At 36.6% G+C, this 9,765-nt stretch overlaps 2 protein-coding genes across 13 annotated transcripts in view; one reads left to right on the top strand and one right to left on the bottom strand.

Moving 5' to 3' along the window:
• LOC107087544 (alpha-1,3-galactosyltransferase 2-like) overlaps nucleotides 1-4,495 on the top strand; it is a 15,679-nt gene extending 11,184 nt beyond the window's left edge. For all 6 annotated transcript variants that reach the window (XM_015379179.1, XM_015379178.1, XM_015379181.1 and 3 more), the window contains 2 exons: nucleotides 2,548-2,685; nucleotides 2,771-4,495. In XM_015379179.1, coding sequence (XP_015234665.1) covers nucleotides 2,548-2,685; nucleotides 2,771-3,455 — 823 coding nt within the window. In that variant the 3' untranslated portion in view covers nucleotides 3,456-4,495. The remainder of the gene's footprint in view (nucleotides 1-2,547; nucleotides 2,686-2,770) is intronic.
• A 1,985-nt stretch (nucleotides 4,496-6,480) lies between these two features.
• Nucleotides 6,481-9,765, bottom strand: part of ccdc30 (coiled-coil domain containing 30) — a 37,742-nt gene continuing 34,457 nt past the window's right edge. For 4 of the 7 annotated variants that reach the window (XM_015379187.1, XM_015379185.1, XM_015379184.1 and 1 more), the window contains 2 exons: nucleotides 7,601-7,656; nucleotides 6,481-7,515 (listed from right to left, as the gene is read on the bottom strand). In XM_015379187.1, coding sequence (XP_015234673.1) covers nucleotides 7,305-7,515; nucleotides 7,601-7,656 — 267 coding nt within the window. In that variant the 3' untranslated portion in view covers nucleotides 6,481-7,304. The remainder of the gene's footprint in view (nucleotides 7,516-7,600; nucleotides 7,657-9,765) is intronic. The other 3 variants (XM_015379186.1, XM_015379191.1, XM_015379189.1) reach the window with 3 other exon arrangements.

Here is a 9,765-nt window from a genome sequence, read left to right as displayed (position 1 = left end):
CGGCAAACGTTTTGGAAAATATCAGCGTTTCGTGTTCGTTTTGACTTCATGTGGACGGGGCCTTAAACCTACAATGCAGCGATAGAGTTGATTCCTTCCCACTATCATCTCAACCCCCATCACTATTCAGGGGACCAAAACATCTTGCCAGGTCAGCCAGGCCAACAATGACCCTAACGACTCCCTTTTCAGAGACATGGCCCAGCATCAGGTACTGCAGACCAACAATGACCTCAGCGACTCTAATTTCTGAGGGGTGGACTTTTTTTCCTATTCAATTTGCATATTTTCTAAGCCATAGGAAACACTCTATAACTCTGGAACTCAAACGTCACTGCAGCCATTATGAATTGAGAAAGCTTCCTGGATGGGAAGCGAAAAGTCTTCAAACTTGGAAAAAAAAGTCCATTGGTTTGTGGTTTGATCGATGGAGGAGAATTTACTTTTTAAGTTGCTTTAAAGTTTTACAGCACTTTAAACAGAGAAGATCTCAGTTGTATCAAACATTGCAGAATCTTCTGGAAAAAGGCTTTGGGAGATCATACTCCTGCCTCTCATTGCTGATTTCCCTGGAAACAACATATGGCTGAACCCGTCCAGACACAGTCAATGCTGTACAGCATAGATTGTGACAAAGGCTCTGTCATAATGAGTCCCACAATGCATATCAACACTGATGTTTGACCAGACTGCTTTTCATGAGCTGAAAAACGAACGTCACATTTGCACCTGGTGGACTGTTTACAAAAACCTTTGTTCAGAAAATATGCTTCCGATCCGCTGTCATAATCCTTGTTTGATGCTGTTATTGTAAAATTGTTGATATGTAAGGTGTCTTCCAGGGGGTAAGTTTCATGAAGCAGGTTTACTGAAAACTGTAATTTCTCTAAACCTGAAAAAAAGGGAAACTCTGACTTTTTTGGTTCACAAAGAGAGTTTATTCAACCTCTGTTTCAGTCACTGCAGTAATATTTTCCCCAGAGCTAACCTGGTCAGGAGAAGGTTTTCTTCAGTAAACTCGGGGTGTCCTCTGTCTCCATTATCCTTACAGCCAATCACGCTGTTTTATTTCCTGATTTAGTCTGATTTTTGTCGTAGTTTTGTGCATAAAAAATATATATACAGTATGTATCATTCACTGCCATAGCCTACTTCATATAAACTTACGCATTAACTGGAGCAACAACCTTCTCGTTTGCCACCTTCCTCTCCTTTGTAGCTGTAGCACTGTTTCTCTGTCTTTAAAACACATTCTCCTTTTTTATTTTATTTTTTGGCATTTCTGCATTAAAATCTCTAGTTCCAGTGGGTTGAAATAGGCACTTCCTGTTGCCGCATGTCATGGGGACTCGTCAAATCAGTGCTCCCATGATAATGGCTTTTCATACTTGCACACATGCTTAACTCTGAGTGGACCTAGTTAAAATTGATTAAACTAATTGATAGCCGCCGTTGTGAAACCGAAAAACTCAGAGTTCCCAACTTCTGGCTAGATCAATTTAGAGTTGTGGATTTGAATCGGAATTTGTTAAACCCACATTATGAAACGGATCCTTGGTTTCCAAAAAAGGGTTTTCATGGTGTTTATACCTTCAGGACAAGCTAAATAAAAAAATGTATCTTTTCGGTTCGGCTTGAAAAGCATTATTTTAATTCTACTTTTTCACTGGTACCAAAAGATTTTATTTAGACCTGGCACTCATGGAGCTATTAATACTTTATTTCAGTTGTGATATCAAGTGTAATATGATTTGGCATCATGACTTCCAAAGCCATTATAATACAATGCACGTATTCAATAGTTTTGAAAGTGTAGAATAAAAAACATGGCATCTCATAATTCCTCACTTTTTCTTATATGAAGAGGATGGGAAGGGCTGAGTCGAGGGAAAGATATTTGGATGGAAGTTCAAAAAAAAACTCAGACTTTCACGCTGACCTTTTTATATCTGTACTTTATGTTCATCTTGGAATTTACCAAAGTGTTTCCTCAGATGGTGACTATAGTTACAACTCTGAGAAGGGCCGTTTCAGAGTATTCTGTCTTAACACAATAACTCTAGATCAGGCATCCCCAAACTCGGTCCTCAAGGCCCCCTGTCCTGCAGGTTTTAGAGGTTTCTCTGCTTCAGCACAGCTGATTATAATGATTGCAGTAGACCAAAAGCCTGTTAATCAGCTTTCAATTTAAATCAGCTGTGCTGGAGCAAGGAAACCTCTAAAACCTGCAGGACAGGGGGCCTTGAGGACAGAGTTTGGGGATGCCTGCTCTAGATGTTTCAATAATGTAGCATAAATAATGCTAACTTAAAGAGTAATAAAATTAAGAACAAGAAGAAAAGTCTGTTTTCATAAATAGATGCCTGACAGGAATCATAGTTTTTTTTGTGTGTGTTTCTGTGTTTCAGTTGGAAATTAGCCAACCAACAGGTTGATAAAGAGGAAGTGTGTTTATAAGGAGATCTGTATCTAAAAAGCTGAATTAAATGTACAGTGTATACTACAACCCTTCATAAAACTTAAAGCATGCGTCTTCCTCTGTTTCAGGTCTCGAAGTGACGTGCAGACATGCACAACCTGGAATGCTCCCATCATCTGGGAGGGAATGTTTAACCCCAGTCATTACGATCAGATACACAGAAGCCGCGGGTCGTCTGTCGCCTTAACTGTGTTTGCAGTTGGCAGGTTGGTTTTTAAATCAATGTGAGGACACATCCTGGTGCACCTTGATAAGGAAAACAAGTGCTACATCCTTGTCTCTGTTTTAAAGGTACCTGGATGCCTACCTTGAGGCTTTCCTTAAATCATCAGAGCGTCATTTCATGCTGAGTTTGCCTGTGATTTACTATGTGTTTACGGACACACCAGAGAAAGTACCAAACATCAAGCTCGCCCCTAATCGGAAGATGAAAGTAATCAGAGTAGAAAAACACACAAGGTGGCAGGACATCTCCATGTTGAGGATGAAGTCCATATCAGACATTATAGAGTCGGACATCCGGCACCACTCCACGCATGTCTTCTGCTTTGATGTCGATCAGGTTTTCACAGGAAGATTTGGCCCAGAAGCTTTGGGAGATACTGTGGCTCTGCTTCATGCCTACTACTATCACCTCCCAAAGAGGTTGTTCACCTATGACAGCAACCCAAAATCCAAGGCATTCATGAAAACTGGAGATTTTTATTACCACGCTGCTGTGTTTGGAGGCTCCTGGAAGAACGTCAAGGCCCTTACAGAGGCTTGCTATAAAAGCATCATGGAGGATAAGGAGAACAATGTGGAGGCGTTGTGGCATGATGAGAGCCATTTAAACAAGTACTTTTGGCTTCACAAGCCCAGCAGGATTCTTTCTCCAGAGTACTGCTGGGACACCAACATTGGTTACAGGGCTGACATACGTGTGCAGCGGCTGTTGTGGGCACCCAAAAATTATGATGAGCTGAGGACATTATAAATTGAAGCATTTGAGCTTTTTTTAGCTTCTAAATGGACAAAATGTTACTTAAAAGCCTAACGTCACCTGCTGTGGAATAAAGGGGACTCTTTATTGATAATGAAATACCATCAAATATATATTTCATCTCAGGTAAACCTCCTCTATTATTTGGATTAATGCAACAAAGAGTGATCGATTTCAAGTGTTAATTTTCAGTTCAGCGATTATGCTTGTAGGCATTGGTGGGTAAATCTGTTTGAAGTAAATAGCAACCCTGCATAGTTTTCCTTCACCCACTTCACTTAACCAGGGGGTTTTCAACATTGGTCCCTGCCATTGCTGTGAGAGGCACATGGTTTGAACCGAGTACAGGTTTCGTAATTACTGATCCTGGAGTACCCACCTCTGCTTGCAGCTAATGAAAACCCAAATGCGTTTCTCTGAATTTCAATATTGACTAGTAAAAATGACTTTTGATGCACGATTGTTAGCTTACTGGACTGATTCATCAGCAAAGCATGTTATTACCGTAAATCACATTTCTCTAGAATGTTTTTTATGTTTTAAAGCCATTCCCAGTTCTCACATCTCCTGAATGCAACAGTTGGGAACCTTGGAGAGTCCCTGGTTCCATCCAAAATGGGCGAATCAGTAAGGACACTTAAGCCAAAGTACAAGTGTGTCAGCATACACTGTGATAAGTGCTGTCCAAATAGTGCCGGCAGTAAGGAAGGAAGAGAAAGCAGAATGCCATCTATTGATAGTTAATTTAGCATAGGGACCTCCCAATGTTCCCAACCGACATATAGGATCTATAGTCGGCAACAAACCTTTGCATGACAGGACATATAGGCACAGCTCATCTCATAGAGTTAAACAAAAAAATACTTTTTAAATTTTATGTGTACCCTGTGTACCCTATGCGAATGTACACCTCCATACACTGCAAAAAAAATGTAAATCTAAATAAGTCATTTTTGCTCAAATTAAGTGCATTTTTTCTTGAATTGAGGAGGGAAGTGAGACACTTTGCCAATGGAACAAGACAATTTACATATAAAATAAGAAAAAAATAACAATTGCTTTTTCTTATTTCCAGCGTATATTATCTAATTATCTTATTTTATGAGTAATAATACTAATTCCATTGGCAGATCATCTTATTTACGTGCTCAAATTAAGGGTAAATACACTTAATTTAAGACATTTTTTACTCATTTCTAGATGTTTTTTTTGCAGTGTATGTTTTGGGTTTTATAAGAGAGAGCTTCAGATGTACATTTGTTTAACTTTTGGTTTTTGTAGCTCCTTTTCGTTTTCAAATATTTCATTAGGTTTTTGTTTCAGTTCTTATTTTTTAACAAACTTTATGGCCTTTAACCTTAAAGGTTAGAAAACTGGACACATTTCATTTGGTAGGGCAAACCACCGAACCCCGTGATTGGATCTATAAAAGTTGTTTTTTTTCTTAAAAATGCTGTATATTTCGTATTTTGCTAAGCAGAGAAGCATAAAATAATTAATAGTAGAATAATTTAGCTTTTTTGATTGAAAACATAATTTTGGCCCTGAGAGGTTTGTGAATTTTGAGAGGTTCAGAAAGTTTGGACTCTACTGCCCTGTGCAGTGACTGCATATTTACACCTTAATCCTGCACTAGATGCTTAAGCTGAAATATTTCTCTGTGAAATTCTAATTGATCGCATTGCTAACAATATTAAATGCTCTAAACATATGCTACCAGGAATGTGATAACTGGGAATTTTCTTTCAGGATTTCCTGTTGATTGGTAACCAGTTCTTAAAGTATCTCAGGATTATAAATAAATAATTGTAGCAAGCTAGGAAAAAACTGTTAGCTATATATTGTGTGGACCATTTATGGTTGAAATCTTGCTGTCCAATAATAGGACATAAGTGATAAGTTTGTTTTTAGAAATATCAATCCAAACTTTGATCTCTTAGTCAATGCTTAGAATGGTACTGGAGATAATAAAGAGAACTCTCCAATAATGGAAGCAAATGCTTAAAGCTTGCACTCTAACATGAACGGAACTCAACATTTTATATGAAGCTTTGTGGAAAAGATTTAGAAGAGAAGAACTCCCACAAAGATTATATGGATATAATTATGTTTAATAGACTGTCACACATGTCTGTTTATCAAGTTTCCATCATTCCCAGTAAAAAGATGTGAAATTCACACAGACTAATTATGCAAATTAAGACTTTCTTAGTTTGAGAAGCTGGTTTGTATCGACTGAATTTAAGAAGCGCAGAAACATGTCTTGAACAAAGATAAAAATGTTTTTGCAATGGAGATTAAGGGTTTGTCAAATTGCTGGTAAATGATCTCATCATTGTGAGAACATATTTATTCTTAGTTAACTTTTTCTGTTTGTACACTTCTGGCCAATGAAGCCACATCTCTAACAGAAAATGTAAGGCAAGCACTGCTTCACATTTTGGTTAGTCATACATGTAGGCCTTTGCGGGTTTACCATTGTTCCATTGCATTTTTCTAAGGTTGATCTAGTTTCACTCTGTGTGGTTAGACTTGAAACCTGAGAGTTTAACTATTTGCAGTCTGATAGGGATTGTTTCTCAACTGTTCTTGAATGTTTTTACCTCTGGGCATGGTGTGCTGCTTTTTGAAATCATTTAGCTCTCTTCATACTCTCAGATAGGATCTATTTAAGGGATATTAAAAAAACTTCTTTTGGTAAATCTGATAATTAAACAAGGAGGACAATTAGTTCATTTGCAGTTTTTTTTTTTTGCCCCTTCTTATTGTATATTGTATTTACTGTGTTATTTATGTATATTTTTTTTTGATAATATGAAATGTAGACGTGACAATTAGCCAGATGTAGACAAAGAAAATAATCGAAAACTAATTTTAATAATAGGGGTAAAACATTCGATTGAGTAAGATGGAACATGTAACAATGTAATATTCTGGCAATAAAATGTATAAAAATCAATCAATTTTAGGATATTTTCAAACTGTTATTTTTATCATTAGAAAGTGAAACAACCCTGGAACTATTATTTAGGCAGCTGTATCTTCTTGAATATTGTTTCTTTTTGTTTGCAATCACAAAACATCTGATTTTGATATGCTGGGACTAAAAATGACTAACTCTGTATTTTCATAAATAGCAGGGAATTGGATGTTTGTTTTTTTAAAGACACTGGTTGGCTAAGTTAACTTTTTTAAGAACATTTTTCATTGCAAGCATAAGGATTTTTTTTTTGTAAAGTTTTGTTGTGCGTTATGTCTTTAGAGATCCCTTTCAGGTATACCTATGTTTGTCTAAAGAATGTGAGACATTGTTCTACTTTTATATCAATGCAGGATAATCTTTTTGTTTATATGTGACAATAATTTGAACTGAAACTTCACAAACAATGCATACTGGCTGCATTGTTAAATGAATAATGTTTCTGGCAGCTTTAATGTGTTTTCTATCTACAAGACGGTATAAAAGTTACATGTGTAAAACAAATAAACAACAAATAAAATACAACAAAACCAAATCTTTCAATTGTACTTGTTTGAGAAAGCATGAATGTAGTTACGATAGAGGTTCTCATCATAGCTCATACTACATACAGAGAAAAAACAGGCAGAGAGAGATAGCAACCACAATGCTGCCAGAGGTAAAGCCTTTCCAGTCTCTTCTTGCTTGTGACTTTAACCAATCCAAAGCAGAGTGGAAATGTTTCAGTTTAGCTATTCTTGTAAAGTCACACGATTTTCCTGTAATAACTGGCGTGGGGAAAAATACAGGATATACAATACATGTTGCACAAACCTCTAAACGGAATGGTATTAACAGGTTAATCATATTTAAGTTAGAAAATCTTAGGAAGTTTCATTCTCTGAAGTCCTGAAAGCAGACTGTAGCTTTAACTTCTCTGAGGCCCTCTGTGTTGAGCTGAGGTTGAGGTAGCCAACCTCTGCTGTTCGGCTCAAGGTGGCGGAAGCAATACAGCCAGGGGAGGTAGTCAGATCTGCTTGCTTGGTGTCACTATAATATGGACGGTCCAATGAGTCCTGAGCTTCATGCAACAACCTTAAAAACAATATACACAAACATACTACTTATTTTATCCAACTGATATGCTTTAAACTAGTTTGCAACCAGAATCCAGACTCACCTTGTAGTCAAGGGGGGTGTAAATGTATGTTGTTGAGTTGACATTTTCTGTAGTTCCTATAGAAGCCAAACCAAAATATGACATTTGTTATTCATTATTAGGCTTTCAGTTAATTTTTCTGTCCTTTTTATGTCTATTTTGCACTGTTGATCAAACCTAACTCTTTTAAGCACTAGTAGTTATTTTCAATATATATATGAAAAACCATAGCACATAACTAATTAGGGTAAGCAAAGAGTTTGATCCAACCATGATTAATGCTGTCCAAAACTGTACTGCATCTTTTAAAGTCAATGATAAAATGAAGATGTGAAGATGATAATGTTGGTTCATCTCTTATTCATTATTAGGTTTATCCTGCATATCACAGCAGAGTTTCTGAGTTCTCATTATGTCAGATGAAATCACTTTATTATCATATGAATCTAAAACATCTGCAAAAATTTTTTGAAGGTTTTGGTTGGTTTAAATATGTTTAATCTAATTAAAAAAAACAACTTAACTTGCATGTTTCAGCCTGTTGTCCCTTAAAGGAAAATAATCATTGGCAGTCTTATCTGGCCTTTTCTTATATAAAAAAAATTGCCTTGAAAGGCTTCATTTTTTTAACAAACTGCTGGAAAACCAAGCAGCTGCTTTGAAGTGATTGATCTAATTTATATAAGGTCCCTCTATTTATACTAGGAAATCACTGTAGAAGCTGGCCTCAATTGAATTTATCATCAAGACACTGAAGGAGAATAAATATTGTCTTAACCTGCCAAACTGGGCAACAGGGCAAAAAGGAGGCCAACAGACACTCATGTTTGCTCTGAAGATTATTCATTTATTGTTACCTAGGTTCCTTAGGTAAAGGAGAACTGCAAAAAAGGAGCTGAGAAACCAATTTATATTTTTCTTGAAATTCACCAAAAGCCATATACAGTAGAAGTAGTAGTAGTAGTGGTTGATAAGATGCATACCATTAGCGTTCCACCAAAAGTCCAGAGCTTTAAAGACCTGCCATTAAGGTGATTGTCTACTAAGTTATCCTATGTCCTTGCATTTATTAATCACGTACCCATTTGATCATGTTTTTCTTTTATATCTACAATCATTTAAATACAGTGAAGTATGAAATACTTGCTGCTGGCTAAACAATCTTTGACTTTTTTTTTTTTATGAAGCGATCATGTGAACAAGCCTGACAACAAAACTGAACCATGGTATCAACAGTGCCAGCAGGTTAGAAAAGGATCAGTAACAACAGGCTTTATTAATAATGTCTATGACTTAATAGAGAATGACCCAATGCACATAATAACACTCTCTGGCATAAAAAAGTAGAAGACATCAAAACACAGTATCGCATACTTCTTCATCTAGGAGTTGCCTGCTTTTATACCATTGCCGGTGAGTGATCCATCGCCTTTGTTATTCGCTTGTTATTTTTATTTATCTATAATCTAAAGTGTTGACAGCTGCTGTCATAGAGTTATGTCTGTTGTCAGTGCTTAGTCCTGTTTCAATCATAAAAAAAGCTATGGGCTCAGCTTTTACTATGAATAACTCTATGGGCTTTCTTTCTTCCCTTTGACATTAAAACTGCCTTAGAACTAGCCTGCTTAACTGTTTCATTCCTAGACAAATCCCCTCGTGGAGCTAGTTGTAGAGGAGTGGTGGCCTAGTGGTTAGGGCATTGCACTTGGAAGTCTGAGGTTCTGAGTTCTAGCTCCACTCCCACACACTGCCGCTCTGGGTCACCAAGCAAGACTCTTAACTAGGGATGCACGATATAATCCGCCCTCTATCGGTATCGGCCTGTATCAGCCTTAAAACTGAATATCGGACATCGGCCACCCCACCGATATTTGATCAGCTTCTGAGTTTCTAAAGTCTAAAAAAAAAAAAAATACTACTTCTTTTTCCTCAAAACCTCTTTTTTACAGACTTAAAAAATTCTAAAGACGAGGGAAAAAATATTGATACATTAAAATATCACAATATCTTCATATGCTGATATATTGCCATTTAAAAACACCATATCAATCTCTTTTACTAATGAAATATTGCTATATGTCATCGTTATGCTACGAAATCCCCAGAAAATCCATGAAATTTTGCCATATTTTTATATGTTGATATAATGACGCGGTATTGATCTATTTTACTAACAAAATCTCACA

The sequence above is a fragment of the Cyprinodon variegatus genome, unplaced genomic scaffold, assembly GCF_000732505.1.
Source record: "Cyprinodon variegatus isolate N-32 unplaced genomic scaffold, C_variegatus-1.0 Scaffold186, whole genome shotgun sequence".
NCBI lineage: Eukaryota > Metazoa > Chordata > Actinopteri > Cyprinodontiformes > Cyprinodontidae > Cyprinodon > Cyprinodon variegatus.
This window is presented reverse-complemented; position numbering and strand designations above follow the sequence as displayed.